Source organism: Macaca mulatta, chromosome 4 (assembly GCF_049350105.2).
Source record: "Macaca mulatta isolate MMU2019108-1 chromosome 4, T2T-MMU8v2.0, whole genome shotgun sequence".
In the NCBI taxonomy this organism is placed as follows: Eukaryota; Metazoa; Chordata; class Mammalia; order Primates; family Cercopithecidae; genus Macaca; species Macaca mulatta.
In genome coordinates, this window is record NC_133409.1 from 37,698,251 (window position 1) to 37,719,330 (window position 21,080).

The following is a 21,080-nucleotide window of genomic DNA, read 5'->3' on the forward strand; positions in this document are numbered from 1 at the left end:
TCCTCGTATTTTAAGATTGGGTTATCATTATCGTCATATTTGAAGTGCTACAGATATTTAGATTTACTAGGTCCCATATTTACTTAGTATTTTTATCCACTAGGTTTCATTTAAATTACACAAACCCCAAATAGGTAAGAATATTATTAGAACATAGATTTGTTTTTGCATTTTCTGTAAACAATAATTCCATTGCACACTAGAGCATGCTGCCTAAGCATTATTATAAGTGTAGGATACTCTCCTCATCTAAGAATTTTACTATCTTTTCAAAAACAAAAATTATGGTGAAAGGTAGGGGTCCAGTTTCATTCTTCTGCATATGGCTAGCCAGTTATCCCAGCACCATTTACTGAATAGAGAATCCTTTCCCTATTGCTTATTTTTGTCTACTTGGTCAAAAATTATGGTTGTAGGTGTGTGTATTAGACTGTTCTTGGCATTACTATAAAGAAATGCCAGAGACTGGGTAATTTATATGAAAAGAGGTTTTATTGGCTCATGGTTCTGCAGACTGCACAGGAAGCACAGTGCCAGCATCTGCTTCTGGGGAGGGCTTGGGAAGATTTTACTCATGACAGAAGACGAAGCAGGAGCAGGCGCTTCACATGGCAAAAGCAGGAGCAAGGGAGAGTAGGTGGACTGCCACACGCTTTTAAATGACCAGATCTTGTGAGAGCTCACTATCGCCAAGAAGTACCAAGCTGTGAAAGCTGCATCCCCATGACCCAAATGCCTCCCACCAGGCCCCCACCTCCAGCATTGGGTATTACAATTCAACGTGAGATTTGGGTGGGGACAAATATACAAACTATATCAGTGTGCAGCTTTATTTCTGAGTTCTCTATTCTGTTCCATTGGTCTGTGTGTCTGTTTTTGTATCAGTACCATGATGTTTTAGTTACTGTGGACTTAATGTAGTTTGAAGTTGGATAACGTGATGCTGCTGCCTTTGTTGGTTTTTGTGTCTTTGTTTTGTTTTTTGCTTACGATTTTGCTTTGGCTCTGGGGGTTCTTTTCTGGTTCACATGAATTATAAAATAGTTTTTCTAATTCTGTGAAAAATAACCTTGGTAGTTTGGTAGAAATAGCACTAATCTGTAGGTTATTTTGTTAAGATGGATTAAAGATTTAAACATAAGACCTGGAAACTGCAAGAATCTAGATGAAAATGTAGGAAATGCCATTCTAGGCATCAGCTTTAGAAAAGAATTTATGGCTAAGACCTTAAAAGCAATTGCAACAAAAAAGAAAATTGACAAGTGGAACCTAATTAAACTAATGAGCTTCTGCACAGCAAAAGAAACTATCAACAGAGTAAACAGACAACCTACAGAATGGGAGACAATACCTGCAAACTGCATCTGACCAAAGATCTAATAAAGGTTAATATCCAGAATGTATAAGGAACTTGAATCAACAACAACAAAAAACTCCATTAAAAATGAGCAAAGGACATGAACAGATCCTTCTCAAAAGAAGACATGCAAGTAGTCAAGAAAGATATGAACAAATGCTCAACATTACTCATTATCAGAGAAATGCAAATCAAAACCACAATGAGATACCATCTCATACCAGTCAGAATAGCTATTATTTAAAAAGTCAAAAATAACAGCTGCTGTTGGGGCTGTGGAGAAAAGGGAGCTCTGTACTGTTGGTGGGAATGTAAATTAGTTCAGCCACTGTGGAAAGCAGTTTGGAGATTTCTCAAAGAATTCAAAACAGAACTACCATCTGATCCAGCAACTGCATTACTAACTATATACCCAAAGGAGAAGAAATTGTTAAAAGACATGTGCGCTCGTATGTTCATGATAGCACTATTCACAATAGCAAAGACATGGAATCAACATAGTAGCCCATCAGTGATGGGTTAGATAAAGAAAATATGGTACATATACACCATAGAATACTACACAGCCATAAAAAAGAACAAAATCATGTATTTTGCAGCAACATGGATGTAGCTGGAGGTCATTATCCTAAGCGAGTTAAGGCAGGAACAGAAAACCAAATACTGCATATTCTCACTTTCAAAGGGAAGCTAAACATTTGGTATACATAAAGATGGCAACAACAGACACTGGGGGCTACTACAGCTGGGAAACAGGGAGAGGGAAAGGGCTGAAAACTACCTATTGGGTGTTATGCTTATCACCTGGGTGACATTTGTACCCCAAACCTCAGCATTACCTAATATACCCATGTAACAAACCTGCACATGTACCCCCTGAATCTAAAATAACCATTGAAATTATTTTTTTTAATAAAAAATAAAAATAAAAGTGACACATTTGGAACACGCCCAGTACAACCACAGGACAGCGAAGCAGAGGAAATTCGAGGTATCAGCTTTCAGTATAAAATCAAAGTGATGTGTTTCAGAACAGCTTTTGACGTTGACTTGATTTTCTAGTTGACTTTTTTAGTGTTCCTCTTGATATTCAGAACATTGTGATTAAGAGTCAGTTTCTTTCACTTTTGTTATATACATATGTATTTATATACTTTTGATGTATATTGTATATAAAATAGATTATTAGGAAAAAGAATATTGGTTTCTTCAAAGAATCAATTAGGTAAAGAGGGTAATGTTTTTAAGACCCTTTTTCCTAGTGGTTGCACTTCATGAATTAATAATTCTGGAACTTTTGCTGTTTATTTTATGTTACTTTTTAATGTATGTTCCCCTACAAAGTAAGCTTCGGAAAAATGAATGCAAAAGTCCCATGGGCTGAGCATGGTGGGTCACGCCTGTAATCCCAGCACCTTGGGAGGCCTAGACAGGCAGATCACCTGAGATCAGATTTCGAGACCAGCCTGACCAACATGGAGAAACCCATCTCTACTAAAAATACAAAATTAGCCAGGCATGGTGGAGCACGCCTGTAATCCCAGCCTGTAATCCCAGCTACTCAGGAGGCTCGGGCAGGAGAATCGCTTGAACCCAGGAGATGGAGGTTGCAGTGAGCTGAGATCGTGCCATTGCATTCCAGCCTGGGCAACAAGAGTGAAACTCTGTCTCAAAAAAAAAAAAAAAAAAAAAAAAAAAGTCCTTTGTATATATTAAAAGGAGATGGTTTTACCACAAACTGTAGTTAAGGCAAACAGTTAAATTTACTATTGACCAAAAGTAGAGATTATTACATTATTTAATTTAATTATACAACATATAGAAAGTTTTTTAGTGTAGTACTTTTCTAATAGATATGACTATTGGGAGTGTATTTTGAAATACATATCACATACAGCAAAAAGAAAAGGAAAACAATCCTATTTTTAAAATTACATTGCAATATATACATATGTAAATATAAATACATATATTCACTGTGATAGCATCCAGAATGGCCCCCATGAAGCCCCACCTCCTGATATTCTCAACTCTGTTTATTCTGTCCACATTGTGCCATTGTTGGTCCATGTGACCAATATCGTGTGAAAGAAGAGATGTCACTTCTGTGATTAGGTTTTCAAAGACTGTGGCTTACATCCAAGTTCCCTCGTTCTTTCTCTCATGTGCTTTCTCTCTCAGTATCATTGCTCTAGGAGAAGCCAGATGACATTTTATGAAAGTTTTTCTAGCATCCTACAGAATGGAGGCCTGACAACAACCGTGAGTGAGCTTAGAAACAGATTTTTTCCAGCCCTACCCAAGCCTTGAGATGATGGCAGCCCTGGGGACAAGTTAACTACAACTTTACAAAGGCCCTAATTCAGAACAACTCCACTAAGCCAGTCCCGGATCCTGACCCTCAGAAACTCTATAAGGTAATAAATCTTTGTTGTTTTAAGATATTAGTTTGGGGGCAATTCATTACACCACAAGGGAGACCTACCACAGTTGTCAATGTTGAGCAGAAAAGAAACATTTAGAATTCTTTTGAAGTTTTTAATAATTCAAGCCTATCACCAACACATCAATATGTTTTCTGTTTTACATTGAAATTATATGAGAGTATGGAGACTTGCTCTGTGGATTCCTGTTTCTAAATACATTATGGGTTTTCTTATTTTCTATTAGGTCTTGAAAAAAAGCAAATGTCAGTTAATGTCACCCAAAAGCACAAGGGATTTTACTCAAATATTTCTTGGATGATATAGTACTTTTTAGGAAGAACATCTGCCACAAAAATGTTTGTCTCAAAATGATGTTTTGCTGGCATAGATCACTGCTGCAAGTGCCTTGCTCTCCTGTGCAGAAAGGCATGCTTTGCACAGTGCATGGCTGCTATTGGTGCTATGTAATTGTCCATCATCACAGTACTATGATATTAGTGCTCAGATTCTATTAGTCACTTTGCGAGATGTTTTGGCTTAAATGATGTTCTTTGTTTCACTGAATTGTGTAATGTCAAGAGATTCTGCTGTTACTAAAATAGAACACATAATGCTAGATTAAATACCTAATTTCTTAAAATGGGATTCTCTCATTTTCTAATTCCAGAGGAATTCAATGTTCTAATGGTTTCACTATCAATCCATCAGCAATCCTTCTCTAAGAGTGTCTGTTGGAGTCTTGGGGACCCAGACCAGCTGAATATTCTTACCAGGTAAGCCTTTTGTTGAAGCTTCAGATTATGGTAGAAAACAGTAGTGGTGGAGAGAGGAACAGGAATTGTCTTTGATTCATTTGCCAGGGCTGCCTAACAAAGTACCATGAACTGGGTGACTTAAACAACAGAAATGTATTTCTCACAGTTTTGGAGGCTGGAAATCCAAGGTCAAGGTGTTAGCAGGGTTGGTTTATTCTGAGGGCCTCTCTCCTTAGCTTGTAAAGAGTTGTTTTTCCTTTGTGTCTTCATATGGTCTCCCTTTGAGCCTGTTGTGCCCTACTCACCTCTTCTTTTATGAACACCAGTCATATTGAATTAGGGTCCATCCTAATGACCTTATATTACCTCTTTAAAGACCCTGTCTCCAAATACAATCACATTCTGAGGTACTTCAACATATAAATTTTTGAGAGACATTATTCAAACCACAAGAGAATCAAAATGCATTGATTAGGTGAAAAACTAAAATAGCAAACAAATAAAATCTTTGGAAATTTTCAACAGAGCTGAATAAGTGATACGTATTATAATAAAAGTGGTAACAAGAGCAGCCTTCTTATAAGTAAATTTTATGATAGTTCTGATATGTTTTTTACCCGGTTTTTATTTCTTCTGCATAAAAGATTTGTAATATTTATTTGATATAATTAGCTCACTTCCAAGAAAGACCAATGTTCAAATACAGTTTTTTATAAAATCTACATTAACAGATAATTTATTAAGCTTATATTATCTGGTGTGTGTGTGTGTGTGTTTGTCTAAATAAAGAGAAATCAGTAATTCACTTATACTAGAGAACAATATTAACCCAGAACAATCTTTCTTTTCTTATCCATCATTTTTTAAATTATCCCAAGTAAAAAACAGAAAATGTCAATATTCTACCAAATTAATGAGTATACAATAGGTGCTATAACTATTAGCATTATTCTTCTTGCTTGTGCTTTGAGACCTGATGAAGCATTTGATGCCCAGTCTTTCTCATACAACCTCCCAAACAGAGTTACTGTTAAGACAGGTCCGGATGTTGGCTTCAGACTAAACAAGCGTCCATCAGTTGACACCTGATTAAAACAAAAAAGTAGGCAAAGGCTACATTCAAGTTATACAATCCCATAACTCACTTTAAAAATTTACTATAACAGAATGAAGAAACAAAAATGCTGGCCAAATTCTATTGCATCAGAAAAATTTGAAATGTTGCCGAGTACGAGAAAAATTGGAGCTATGAAACTGGCACTGATTCATTTATTATTGAGATGCCTGTAATCAATATCTTCTGCTTTACTTACCTGTGGAGGCGCCGTAAGAGTTAATAAACACAAACCAGTGGATTTGGCAGTATACAGAAGAGAAACCTAGTCCTCTCAGACAAAATAAATGCTCCCCACAATTGCTCCTCACAATGGCCTGAAGCAATTGACTAAGAGGGGTTTGAACTGAGCATCTGTCATCTCCTGTCTCTTGCTCACTACAACCACCTCATCATTCTGTTGTCCTCCCTCACCCCAGCAGTGGTTTCTACCAAGGACGGGAAGTGAGAGGAGAACTTGCAGGAAGTCAGCGGAAGAATGTGGCTGGGCAGAGCACATGTGCAACAAGGGATTCTTTCTGAACTTTAAAAAGTTTTTGCTTTTTTGCCAACATCAGCCACTGTCGAATTCTCTCTTTTTCAGCTTTTCTTTGTCTCTTTTCCTTCTACCGTCACACAGAGCCTTGACTCACTCGATGAGAGGGACTCCTTTCAACTTCCCTAGGCCGTCATTTCCCAGTATCCTAATGGGCTCCAGTGGGACTGGTTCTGAAACTACTCTCGTTGAATCTTCTTTCTATGTGGAAGACCTTAAACTCCCTATAATCCCCAAAATAAGATATATATCTTTTTATTCTCAAAGACACACTAATTACTATGTTAAGAATTCCCAGTCAAGAAAGCAGCCTGCTCAATGTCCTTCATGATCCCCAAGGACAATCTGGCACTTTCCAAATGGAAATTTTTATGATATTTGTAAGCACTTGAGCAGGTTTTTATATCAAAAAGTGCTTCCTCTTATGTGAAACTAATTGGCAATATTCAAAGATTCTTACCTGAAATTCTCCAGGTGCAAGCTGATTTTCACTCAGCAACACCTCAGGAAAGACATACTGGGTTCCGAAAGTGCCACTGAGGGAGAACATTTCAAACCTGGTAGAAGCTGTTTCAACTGAGTCACCGCAAGTTTTTAAATTAGTCGTTTTACACTTCAACAAGGTACAAATCTAGGGAAGTCATGAAAACCAGTAAGTCATAAGAAAGTCATGTGGGATTTGTTAATTTGCTTGATTTAATCATTTCATGGTGTATACACATATCAAAATATCACATCATATACTGTAAAGATATATAATTTTCATTCGTTAATGACAATAAAGCTAGGGTAAATTTTAAAGATAAAAATAGAATTAAATAATTAAATAAAATGCTAGATGCTCTTAAAAAAAATGAGAAAGTCAACTGAAATACTCTCTTAATCTGGAAAAATGCCTATGCCACTTTATTTGGTAAAATAATGTTACTTCTTCATTAGAGTCATCCAGCTTATTATGGAATAATTAATACAACTAATAATAAAAATAAAGGACTTTAAGCCCCAGTGCCTCCTGCAATTCACTGTCAAAAAGATTAGCCACATAAAAGCAATCAGATCCTTGGCCTATAGCCATGAACAATTATATCTTCAATATTCTCAAGTTACTAATGATTTTAATTATCAAGAATTTAAAATGTGTTTAAAAGTTTAATTTAGGCACCTGTGTAAATCTTATCTTTTTGCCTGTTTCACACAATAAAAGAACTTCAGAGTTGTAATGAACCCCAGCGTTGACCTAGAGGCAACCCCTGTAATCTGGAAAAGTCATATCCTCTATATCTGTGCAAGAACTGAAACACTTCTCCATTAAGTTTTTTTTCCACTATAATATGTAGCCATTGAATATAAAATCTAAGTATGTGAGTCATCTCACCATGCAGATGAAAAGTTTCCAAAAGGAAATCCATATTCATCTGTACGGCATATTCCAAGTTACCTTCATTTCTTGCTTGACTAAAGCAGTAGCCACTAACTGGTCTCATTGTTTCTACTTTGCAGGTGGAAAGTAATCACTTCAGTGCAAGTGTATTAAGATGGGATAGAAGTAACTTTCAGGTAAAGGTAGAATGAACACATGCTTCAATTTTATTTTCTACAATCCTTCAAAAAGAACACTAATTTTTTAGCCCACAAAGATAGGAAAATAGGATAGACCACAGCACAGTTTTAAAAACTAGGATGTTGATAGAAAAAGTAGTAACTGATTTAGCAGACCTAAGAAAGCCAAGACCTAAACTAACAGTAGAAAGAGCCAAGAATCAACCCTATCTACACTGCAAAGTACTCAAAGATTTAATCACTGGGACCGCTCTGTACCTAGAGCTAGGAGTAAAGTTGTGGCAGTCAAAGGAAAAAAAAATGAGCAGAAAGTTGTGAAGGATGCCTTGCATACTGAGTCCTCCAAAAAATTTGGTAACTGATCCTCCCCTACTCCAGTAAATAACTGACAGTATTTCCAGAGGGTGTAAAGTGGATGTTCTTTAGATGAAAGTTTAAGAGACACAGTTGAAGGGAATTACCTGAATAAATAATACTGAATGTTGAAAACGTTCCCCCTCAACCCCCACCCACACCTTGCAAGGCCATTTTCCCCACTTGGCTCCCTAATGCTGCCAGCAGGGATTTATCTTTCAGGAATAGGGTTGCCAGGCAAAACACAGGGCAAGACTCCCAGTTAAATTTGAAGTTCAGATACACAACAAATAATTTTTTAGTATAAGTATGTCTTAAATATTGAATGAGACATTCTTACACTTTAAAAAAAAAAAAAAAAAGATGTTTATCTGGGCTGCGAGCAGTGACTCCCGCCTGTAATCCCAGCACTTTGGGAGGCCGAGGCAGGTGGATCACTTGAGTTCAAGAGTTCGAGACCAGCCTGGCCAACATGGTGAAACCCCATCTGTACCAGACATATAAAAAATTAACTGGGTGTGGTGGCATGCACCTCTAATCCCAGCTGCTTGGGAGGTTGAGGCAGGAGAATTGTTTGAACCCAGAAGGCAGAGGTTGCAGTGAGTGGAGATCATGCCATTGCATTCCAGCCTTGGCAACAGAGAGAGACTATCTCAACCAAAAAAAAAAAAAAAAAAAAAAAAAAGCTTATCTGAACTTCAAATTTACCTGGAGATCCTGTATTTTTATTTCCTAAACTAGACAACTGATTCAAGAAGGAAATTAGAAGAATCTTGAAAACTGCGAGACATGACCATCCCAAGAGGAAGTCTCTAAAGACACTTACCTTAAATTTTCCCCCCAGCAAAAGGTCCAGCTAGGTCATTCTATCATGAAGCTCAAAATTGGCAAGTGTTACTCACATGCTCAGAATTTTCTATGAGTTTTTGATAATCCCCAAGAGTTACCAGATATGTGAGAAAAACTTATTGCATGAAAAAGCAAATAAAAAAGCAGATAAAAGCAACTTAAAGGAAGCAGGGGGAAAGAGATTCAATAAAAAGTTTTCTAAATAGCCTCAGAGAGAGAAGAAGAAATAATATATGCACAAAAAAACAAGTGTTGAAGAAAAAGTAAAACTCAGAAGACAAGAAAAAAGAGTTCTTGGAAATTACGAACATGTTAACAAAAATAAAAGATTCAGTACATGATTTGGAAGATCAAGAGGAGGAAATCTCTCAGAAAGTAGAGGGAAAAAATAAAGTAGTAAAAAATAGCAGAGAAAATGTCGGAAAATTAGAGCACCAATCCAAGAGGCAAAAGATCCCAATAATAAGAGTTTCAGAAAAAGAGAAAAAGAAAATGGAAAGGAAGAAACTCTGCATGCATTCTGGGGAAGGTGCAGAATGAGGAATACACATACAGAGAATCAAGAATCAGAAGAACTTCAGAATTCTCAATAGCAACATAAGATGTGAGGATATAATACATTCACAATCCTGAAGAAAAGTTATAACCACCTTTGAATTCCATGCCCAGGGAAATACTTAACTAAATTTAAGAGGAAAGGCACTTTCAGACTGGTAAGTCTCAAAAATCTTGCATCACAATCACTCTCTTTCCAGAAACTGTTAACAACAACAAAGAGGGCACAAGCCCCAAACAAGGAAGATGGGGAACAGAAAACAGGAAATCCACACCGGGAAGTGGTAAAAAAAGAAAATCTTCACCACGAGGATAAAGGGAGATTCCAGGATGACTCCTATCATGTACAAGGCATGGAGAGCAGCCAGTTCAGATTAGAGCAATGTAACTAGACAGTGTTGACTCCAACAGAAGAAAGGAACAGATAAAGGTAGAAGGAGAAAAACAGAGAACCCAAAGCAAGGAAATAGCTAAGAGAGCATTCCTAGGATGACAGTTAAGGAAATCTCTATATGACAGCTGTGCAGAAGGACTAGAGGGAAACCAGTGCAGAGAAAGGTTATTATTTTTAGCTCTAGATAATCTTATGAAAATGATATTGTGGGAAAATTATTCTGAGATGCCGTTGGAAGATATGGGGTTTTAACAAAAAGTCAGGCCGGGCGCGGTGGCTCAAGCCTGTAATCCCAGCACTTTGGGAGGCCGAGACGGGCGGATCACGAGGTCAGGAGATCGAGACCATCCTGGCTAACACAATGAAACCCCGTCTCCACTAAAAATACAAAAAAATTAGCCGGGCGTGGTGGCGGCGCCTGTAGTCCCAGCTACTCGGGAGGCTGAGGCAGGAGAATGGCGGGAACCCGGGAGGCGGAGCTTGCAGTGAGCCGAGATCGCGCCACCGCACTCCAGCCTGGGCAACAGAGCAAGACTCCGCCTCAAAAAAAAACCAAAAAAACAAAAAACAAAAAGTCAAAGAAAATTAACTAAATTTTAAAAAATAAGGCAATTAATAACTTTAGGAAAAACAAAGAAAAAATATAAAAGCAATAAGTTTGCAATGACATATTGATATAAACAAAATTATGCATATTCACTATAGAATGCTTAGAAAATCTGTGTAGCAAGATAGGGGTTTATTTCACTTTTACCTCTCTTTGTTTCTCTTCACTTGGATTGGAGGTGGCTTTTGGTGATAATCAAGATTTTTCAAGCATAATGTATCATCACAGTTAGACTATGAAAAATTATAAATATAATATTATACCAAAATTCCTTATCTTCAATACCAAAATCCAAAATCCTCTGAAAATAAAGGATTTTTGTAACCCACTGGCACATTGGCCTTAAGACCTAACTTGAATTAACATAAGGCTATAACATTTTTATTCAAGCTATTTAAGGTGAATAGTCCCAAGTTTTCCAATAGATATATTAATATGCTTGATTCTGGGTATTTTCCCAGATTCTGCTGGTAATATCAAGTAATACGTATTATTATCTTTAAATAGAAAGATTCCAAAACATAACTGGTACCAATCATTTAAATGGAATATCACCGTCTAGCAAGATAAACAGAAAGCTTGGTTTCACTTGACAAAGCTAACCTACCTCACAACACTAAGAAAGAACTTCCCACAACTCTCTTTAGGAAGAGCCGAGACTCTGGGGGAGGCAAAAAGGTAGGAAAACGTAGAGGAGGCAGGAAGGAAAAGGAGGGAAGAAAAGCTAAGAGATTATTACCCTCTTGTTTTGTGACCAACCTTTTTAAACTTAAAAATAATACATCACAATTTATACTTCAATTATAAAAATTTATATAGCAATATAATACCACATGTATGTCACATATATAAGGCTACATATGTTAATATACCATATAATATACCATATAATATACCATAATATACCATATAATTCATTTAATTTCCACTTGTTAGACATTTTGTACCTGTGTTCATGATACTATTTTTCCCCCTTTCCTCCAGCACCTTGGAACACTGAGTAGGAGTATTGATTCCTCCTATATTTTATTTTATTTTATTTTATTTTGAGACAGAGTCTCACTCTTTTGCCTAGGCTGGAGTGCAGTGGCACAATATCAGCTCACTGCAACCTCCGTCTCCCAGGATCAAGCAATTCTCCCGCCTCGACCTCCCAAGTAGCTGGGATTGCAGGTGCCTGCCACCATGCCTGGCTAATTTTTGTATTTTTAGTAGAGACAGGGTTTCACCATGTTGGACAGGCTGGTCACAAACTCCTGATCTCAGGTGATCTGCCCGCCTTGACCTCCCAAAGTGCTGGGATTACAGGCCATCGCACCTGGCCTGATTCCTCTCATATTTTATATATTTTTTCTTTTGTAGCTCTTTCTCCTAGACCTACAAAGGCAATCAAGGCTCTCTCATTTGTTGAGAAACATATACACACACACACACACACACACACACACATTTCTCCTGACCATGAGTCTCTGTTAAGCCCTTGTCTTGCTTCTCTTCTTCTTGTCTCAGATAAGACTTCTTGGGGAAAAAAATGCATTCACTTCCCTTTGACTTTTCAACCCAATATAATCTGCCCATCATCCTATCATTACGAGCTCAGAAAATTCTGCCAAAATTATACTCAAAAATGCTAATAATGGTCAACGTATTGCATTAATACACCTCCCGATTTCCTTCTTCCAAGAGTCTCTACTTCCTTGCATCTACCAGATGTTCTCTTTTTAAATTATCTTTTATTTCTCAATTGTATTTGCAGGTTTCTTGTCCTCTGTCCTTTCCTGCCCCAAATACTGAAGCTCCTAAAGGTTCTACCTTGTCAATAGTTCTTTATTGTCAGTACAGTCTCCTTTGCAGTGTCATTCACTCTTGCGTGCTTAATCGCCCCTTGTATCTTGCTGATTCTCGAAACAATATTTCTAATTCTAGTACCTCCATTAAGCATCACACCAAAGTATTCAACAGCCAACTGGCTATGTCCAGCTGAATGTCTCATAACGACTTCAAAACCACCGTATCTATAACTGAACTCAGCCTCTACCCACTATCAACCAGTCTGCTCCTCTCTTGCCTCCTAATCTGTCAGAGGCATCTCACCCACCCAGCCATTCTTGCCAGAAACCTGCCACATTCCGGACTCTTCATTCTGCTTTCCTGTTCCACATCAAATTAGCCACTGAGTTCCGTTTTCTAAATATTTCTAGACTCCATGATTTGCTTTTATTCCGACAAACACAATCTTGGTCCAGACCCTTAATAAGACTATTTTAATAATCTAGTCTTTGGGGTCTTTGTTCCATCATCTACAGAGTAGTAAAAATGATACACTCAAAGGCAGATCTGACCACATCATTCCCTCACTGGACCACTTCCACCAGCTGACCATCACCCGCAGAATAAAGGCTGAAACTTAAGTGTGCTCGGTAAGATCCTGCAGGACAGGATGTTGCCCCCAGGCTTATTTCCCACCAACCCCAGCTTCTCAAGCTATGCCTTAGTAGCACTGATCTGCTTGATTTTCCCTGCAGACCCTGCTCCTGCCTGCATCCACACCCTTGTTCATGCTCTTCACACCACAAAGAATTCCCTCCTCCTCTTTTTCACCTGGATAATAGCATCAGCTCCAGAAACTTCCCTGCATTCCCAAATTAATCTAAGTGGAGCTCTTTAGTACTCCTGCAGCAAAATGTGCATTCTACGGACTATCACATGCCAACCTATGCTGAAATTATCTGTTCAAATGTCTTTCTCCATTACTAATTCCTCAAGAGGAGAATCTATGCTTATTTATCTTCATATCATTAACACTAAATAAATACCTGGCATATAGTAGGCCTTCACTTGCTAAAATGAACAAGTATTGATAGAGTAGTTATCATAGAGCAAACAAAATACTGTGCAGTTGGCATAATTTCAGCACTCAAAGGGTTCTCAGTCTCAAATAAGTATGTGAATACTATGACATAGTATGTCTTTGATAAAGCTAAGCATATGGTGTTCTAGGAGCACACAAAGGAGGTACTTAACTCAGCTGGGGAGGTAGGAGTAGCTCCTTGGGAAATATCCAGGCAGGCTCCTTGGTGAAGATAACACCTGAAAAGTGCTATGAAAATGAGTAGGTGGGGCTTGCCATGGATAAAGGACCAAACAATCTGTGCAAACACCTCGAGGTTCTGCAGGTGCTAGCAAATAGGAAATAGGAAAATATCTCAATATTGCAAAAGACCAGGATATATGTAAGTAGAAGTGAAATTAGAGGATGGAGAATAGGAAGGGACCACACATCTAGACTTCGTGTATCTTTCATGTTAAGAAATTTGATTTGTCAATTAGAAGTCAGTGAAGAATTTTAAGCCAGACAGTATTATAATCAAAAACAGCTTTTTGTGATTTCTGTAACGACAGTGTAGGGAACTGACTGGATGGAGCTGAGATTGTCAGACTGTCAACAGGAAGCTCTGTTAAGTGAGATAAGATGAGGGCCAGACCAAGGAAGAGAAGAGTAGAATTAGAGGACCATGGAGGCCACTTGTGAGCGTGAGAGATTGGATCTTTGCAGCAATAAATCATTCCATTGAACAATCTTGGTGGTCAACTCCATTCATGTCCAGGATACACTTAGCGTCAAACTCTTTATAAAGCAAGATAGGCATTTGTGAACATATAGGGAAAATGGTTTAATTTGTTCAGGAGGAAATAAAACAGGTTTTCAATGAACTGTTATAATTATCTGTAATTTAAATATTTATTTTTAATACTGCTACTGCAAGTAAATGTTCTGCCTTTCCCCAATCAGCTTAAAATCGAACTGACATCTAACTGACATCTAAGATTTCAAGATTTAGCAAATAGGCCAGGCTTGGTGGCTCATCCCTGTAGTCTCAATACTTTGGGAGGCTAAGGTGGGCGGATCGCCTGAGCTCAGGGAGTTCAAGACCACCCTGGCCAATATGGTGAAACCCAGTCTCTACTAAAATACAAAAAAAAAAAATTAGCCAGGCATGGTGGCGCTTGCCTATAGTCCCAGCTACTTGGGAGGCTGAGTCATGAGAATTGTGTGCCACTGCACTCCAGCTTGGGCAACAGAGTGAGACTCTGTCTCAAAAAAAAAAAAAAAAAAGATGTAGCAAATAAATTTAGCCTATATTTATAGGCTTCCCAGCTCAAGTTTAATTTCAGGTAAACAACAAAAGTTTTAGGATGCATAAATCACCAAAAGCGGGATATGCGTATACTAAAAAATCATTCATTATTTATCTAAAATGTATATTTAACTGAGTGTCTTTATTTTATCCAGTAACTCTTCTGACATCAAAATATTACCTGTAGATAATAGCGCCCTTCCACAGTGTGCAGTCCATCAAATGCCCCCAGGGCATACACTTCATCTGCTAGGTTGTCAGACATCTTGTAGCTTAGATGACAGCAGAGAGCTTTCTGACAAACTGTGTAATTTCCTGCAACTTTTGCGAGCTTCACGAAAGTGAATTCATCGAAAAAGACAGTGCCCTTAAATTCCTGGTTTCCTGGCGAGAGCGGTTCTATACTGCTGGCATAGGAAGTCCAATTCACAACTACAGAGTGGGATGGGTGGGATTCCAGTTGTGAGAGGAGGAGTTTTCCCTCTTCTGTCTTCATATCGTAATGAAATGCTCTTGAAGAACTGGGTGCATAGATGCCACTTCCTGGAAGTAATAAATTGAAAATATCATTTGAAATGGGAAAGTAAAAAGGGATTTCATGATTGTTATTACTATTTTAAACTCATATTCACATTTTACTCTCTCTAAGTTATATGTTTTATTAATTTCAGTAAAACATGCTGATAAAGACAGAGAAGTGAGAGGAAATCAGTTAAAGTATGACACCAAGAAGCCAAGAAAGGAGAGATGTATGTAAGAAGTCATATATTTTGGAAAAAAAATCAAGATAAATAAAACCAAATAAATCTACAAAACAATTTAGACTGAGATTGATTCTATAGCATATTAACAACTAGATGTTCAAAAATTAAGAGCTGGAAAACATTGTATTAAGGAGTATGCATTAGCTAGAAAAACATGGTTTTTTTTTTTTTTTCTGATTACATCAGCCTGCATATCTTTAAGATCACACATTACCTGTCATATTCTTTGAGGGGTAATGTATGTTGGATGCAAGGAAATTGACCCTCATGCCCATAGCCCAAGCTGAATGGAATTCAACAGCTGACAAATGTGGCAAAACATTCATCCAAGCTGTTGGGAATAGTATGGTGTCCACGTGGAAATCTTTCACCAAGGTAACAGCAGGATCATGGAAGAGTATATCAAAGCATGTGAAAATGCCAAAACTTCCAAAGCTGGTATTGAAAGTCACGATCTCAGGCTCCTTGGGAACATTGAATTGCTCTTCACCCATGAAAAGGTTTTGCTGCAATAAACAGAAGGGAAAGAGAAAAAAAATTCTTTTAGGAAGTTGATCTGGACATCACAGTGTTGGAAAAAGTGCAAGCTCACATCTTAGTACCAATTTAATCTATGATCACTGTTTTCATGGGAAAAGAGTTTGCTTTAGAGAACCAGAGGCCATTCCAGCTAAACTGAGCCTTTGGTTCAGTCTCCACATTACAGATGTGTACATGGGTATCTTTATCTATAAAGACCCTTTGGAGTCTTATAAGACATGGGAGTAAAATACATTACTTCTGTTTGCCAAGTATACTTAACTGTTTTCCTTGGCAAGGAACTTTGTTTGCTCCATTCTCCTCAAGACAGAGTTTATGTGGTAAGCAGTTTTTCGTTCTAGCCTAGACCCATTGCCAGGGTATGTCTTTAAAAAAACAAAGTCCAAAAGGCAACATTGTGCAGCATAATGCATGTAGCACTTTCTGACTCCCACACACTCCTAAAAACACACTCCTGTGTTCTTACATGCACACGGAACCCCTTAAGCCTCTTTATAGGAGCTTTCCACACTTTATCATTACTTTCTATGCTTTGCCTCTACTTGATTTCTAAAGTATGCTTATCATTATCAATAACGTATTTTTCTCCTTGCCCGCTTTATTTCCTTAGATATTAACTAATTGGATTATTTGCAAATTAATTTTACCTTATGGTAGCGTGCCACCAGTTTTCCTTGAGAATCAAATACCACATCAGTGTTGTATTGGTAACGGCCATCAGGGGGACACTGAGGATCACTGGTATTGCATGGCTTCTTGTCCCCAATATTTGCCACAACGTAGATAGAGTTGTTCTTGGCCAAGCAGCTGAGTCTTTCTTGTACTGGGGTTTGGCCAAATCTGATATATGTTTATTGGAGGAAGAAAATCTTTGTAAATCAATCTTAGCTTTTAAGAAAATCCTGAATGATAGTTGCCGAAACTTATTATTTGATATATGCAAAAATAAATTCTAAATAACAATAATTAGAAGAGAAGGATTAAGACAAGAAAGGAGTTCAGAGGAATCCCATGCTTGAGTAAAATTGGTTGTAGCTATCTACTGTAGGATAAGATACCAGATCACATATTTTTTCTTCATAGCATTTATCGTAATCTGTAATCATATTTTCACTCATGTGTTCGTCTTATAATGTCTGCAGCATCCTGTAGATATCATGGGTCAAAGACTTACATATCTTGTTTACTAAACTTATGTCTAACAGAAGAGAGGCATTAAAAAATATTTTGGGGTGGGTGTGGTTGCTCATGCCTATAATTCCAGCACTTTAGGAGTAGAAGGAGGAAGGATTGCTTGAGCCTAGGAGTTTGAGACCAGCCTGGGCAACAAAGCAAGAGCGTCTCTCTACAAAAAGTGAAAAAAAAAAAAAATTGCCAGGCATAGTGGTGTGTGCCTGTAGTCTCAGATATTTGGGAGGCTGAGGTGGGAGGACTGCTTGAACTTGGGAGTTTGAGGCTACAGTAAGTTTCACTGCATTCCAACATGGGCAACAGAGCAAAACCCTGAACACTGTCTCAAAAAAAAAAAAAAAAAAACAACTTTGCGGGGGCCAGGTGTGGTAGCTCATGCCAGTAATCCCAACACTTTGGGAGGCCAAGGTGGGTGGATCGCCTGAGGTCAGGAGTTCGAGACCAGCCTGACCAACATGGAGAAACTCCGTCTCTACTAAAAATACAAAATTAGCTGGGTGCGTGCCTATAATCCCAGCTACTCGAGAGGCTGAGGCGGGAGAATCGCTTGATCTTGGGAGGCGGAGGTTGTGGTGAGCAGAGATCACGCCATTGTACTCCATCCTAGGCAACAAGAGGGAGACTCCATCTCAAAAAAATTTAATTTAGAGGTAGGCGGATCCTAGGAAGATAGCAGAGCAGGGAATTTTTCTCCCCCACCTAGATAACAATTGCACGGTTGAAATCTGTCTGATATTGCTATTTTGGAGCTCTAGTGCTTGCAACTTCCAGAGGAATGCTTGGAAGGTAACTTACAGTTAATTTCAGTTCATTTTAACTCTCAGCTCAATAGTGGTTACCAATTCCTCATCCCCTGTCCCTGTGACAGGCTGCCATGTCTGTGTTCCTAAAGCAGCTTGCAGGCAGCATATGGGAACAGGGTGGACAATAATGACCTTGTCTTTCAAATATATGAGATCTGTGTTCTGATCACTAATTGCTGCTTCTGATCATGGAGGTACAAACACAAAGGCAAGCAGCTATTGTTGTGTATACACACACACATACACACACCATTTTTGCAGGCCCTCTCTCTGGCTGAAGTGGCTTCCAGGAGATTTAAAGAGCCAGTGCCTTATTTATTTTTCTCTTTTTCTCCTTTGGGTAGTGAGACATTTAAGGAAAAAGATACATAAAAGCAATTAAATATACAGGAAAATTTAGAAAGTTGCCATACATGCCCAGGGAAAGGCACAGGCTCATAAAAGGCCTAAGAAGACCTTAAATTTACATCTCAAGCTGATACTCAACACAAACATCCTACAACAATAAAACAAACATAGCAAACCCAGAGAATCTGGTTCCCAGTGTAACCATGTGATAAGACTCAAATGTCTAGTTATCAAACAGAAAAATCACAAATCACACAAAGAAACAGGAAAATATGGCTCACTCAAAGGAGAGGGAAAATAAACCAACTAAAATCATCCCTGAAAAAGACTGCATGACAGACCTACTAAACACAGACTTTAAAACAATGGTTTTACAGATGCTCAAGAAAATAAAGGAAGATGTGGAGAAAATCAAAAACCAAAACAAAGTAGAAATATCAATAAAAAGATAGAAAACCTAAAAAATCTGGAGCTGAAAATTACAATAACTGAAATGAATATTTTATAGGAGGATTCAAAGACCAATTCAGGCATGTAGAAAAAAGAAACAGCAAACTGGAAGACAGGACAGTTGAAATTATTCAGTCTGCAGAACAACAACAAAAAACAGTAAAGAAAATTGAATAGAGCCTTAGGAACACCATCAAGTGTTCAACACATGCATTGTGGGAGTCTCAGAAGGAGAAGAGAGATTATTTGAAGAAATAATGGCTGAAAACTTTCCACATTTGAAGAAAGATATGAATAAAAAGATCCAAGAAGCTCAACAGACTCTGAGAGAATGAATTCGAAGAGACCCACACTAAGACACACTATAATCAAATTGTAGAAAGCCAAAGACAAAATAAGAATCTTGAAAGCAGCAAGACAGAAGTGACTCATGCATACAAGGGATCCCCAATAAGATTATCAGCAGATTTCTCATCAGTAACTTTGGAGACCAGAAAGCATTGAGCTGATATATTTAAAGTACTGAAAGAACAAAAAAATCTGACAATCAAGAATGCTCTATCCAGCAGAACTGTCCTTCAAAAGTGAGGGAGAAATGAAGATATTACCAGATTTTAGAAGAAAGGAAAGAGAGAGGGAAGGGGAGGAGGGGGCGTGGTGGCTCCTAGCCACTTTGCGAGGCTGAGGCAGGTGGATCATGAGGTCAGGAGATCGAGACCGTCCTGGCTAACATGGTAAAACCCCATCTCTACTAAAAATACAAAAAATTAGCCGGGCGTGGTGAAGGGTACCTGTAGTCCCACCTACTCGGGAGGCTGAGGCAGGAGAATGACCTAAATGAACTTGGGAGGAGGAGCTTGCAGTGAGCCTAGCTGGAGCCACTGCACTCCAGCCTGGGTGACAGAGCTACACGCTGTCTCAAAAAAAAAAAAAAAAGAAAGAAAGAAAGAAGGAAGGGAGGGAGGGAGAGAGGGACAAAGGAAGGAAGGATGGATATTGAGCTTTGCACAAGAGGCTAAGATTTGTTCCAAATTTAGTAACAAATAGGTACTATTAAAACCTTTGAAGACAAAAACAACTTGGTCAAAATTTTCTTCATAAAGATAAATGGAACACGCAATATAGAATGTACTAGAACAATGAGAGACTAAATGCAAGGGACTCATTAGGAAGCTGTTGCCATAATTCAAATAAGAGGTAACAAGGATTGGCTAGGGCAGTACCAGCTAGTATGAAACTATGGAAATCCTGGAGCATTTGTTAATGTCTGATTTTTTTAACTCTTTTTCAAAGTTACCAATAATTGTCCCAGTAAAGCAATTAAAATACAATTTTGAAAATAATATATAACATATTGCTATATTTATCCTCTATTGCAAAACTCTGAAATGGTAAATGGTTTACACCAGGTTATTGAAGCATAGCTGAGAAGGCTGAGATAACTGTTATATGAAGAAAAATTTGGTGCCATCAAATCTTGGTTATTAGATCTACAAACAAATTTGTATAATTAATATAAGGAAGACCATAGCAATCATCTATAAAATAGATCCTTGAAAAAGATCAGAAAAGGATATAATAATACATGTAGAAAAGTATTATTTAAATGTGTTTATAAGACAGAACAACCATTCAATAGTTTAACCCACCTTTGTTTCAATTAATATCTGAAATGCATAGATATAAATTACAACACATTGAACCACTCGAAACATGTTTACTCCCAGTCTTTTTGGATCACCTGAAGTGGTGGAATAGGTAGGTTGGTGTTTTGGATTTCTGAAACAGTTCTGATGACAAACATATTTTCCTACTGTCTCCATTCGTCTTCATGTATTCTAATATATTTCAATTCAAGCTACATTTCTCAGGCTGTTTGGCATATACATAAAATGCTCCAAAATTAAACCACATGTCCTGATTGAGGGTTTAAAAATTCAATTTGCTTATGTGTGCCTGAAATCTGCCTGTTGCTTCATCTGTAATATTTACCAAGTTCTTAATCCATGCAGAGTTTTGTCCTGGGCACAGAAGGAGGGGGTGAAAAAGAATAATTGAAATGCATTTTCTAAGGCTGCTTTCAAAGTGTTCAATCTCTAGGTATAACAAAAATCATCAATTATCGAAAAGACATTTACTAACCTAAAATCAGCACGTGTTAAATATTCAACAAATATGCATTAGGTTTTGACACAACACAAAGCACTATATTAGACATGTGGGCAACCGGGGGAAGAATATTCCAGGCAGAGCTGTCCAAGCACACAATGTGCGAGACATGGAAATGTCAGATGTGGTTACTATGCTTATAAAGCATTAGACTTACTGAAGAAACAATA

At 37.9% G+C, this 21,080-nt stretch overlaps 1 protein-coding gene across 1 annotated transcript in view; it reads right to left on the bottom strand.

Annotated features, from left to right (window-relative positions):
• Positions 1–3,137: 3,137 nt before the first annotated feature.
• The window catches only part of VNN1 (vanin 1), a 34,377-nt gene continuing 16,434 nt past the window's right edge, over positions 3,138–21,080 (bottom strand). The window contains exons 3-7 of the mRNA XM_001102153.5: positions 16,597–16,789; positions 15,624–15,915; positions 14,827–15,188; positions 6,648–6,818; positions 3,138–5,623 (exon numbers count right to left, since the gene is read on the bottom strand). Of these exons, the coding sequence (XP_001102153.3) occupies positions 5,441–5,623; positions 6,648–6,818; positions 14,827–15,188; positions 15,624–15,915; positions 16,597–16,789 (1,201 nt within the window). The 3' untranslated portion in view covers positions 3,138–5,440. The remainder of the gene's footprint in view (positions 5,624–6,647; positions 6,819–14,826; positions 15,189–15,623; positions 15,916–16,596; positions 16,790–21,080) is intronic.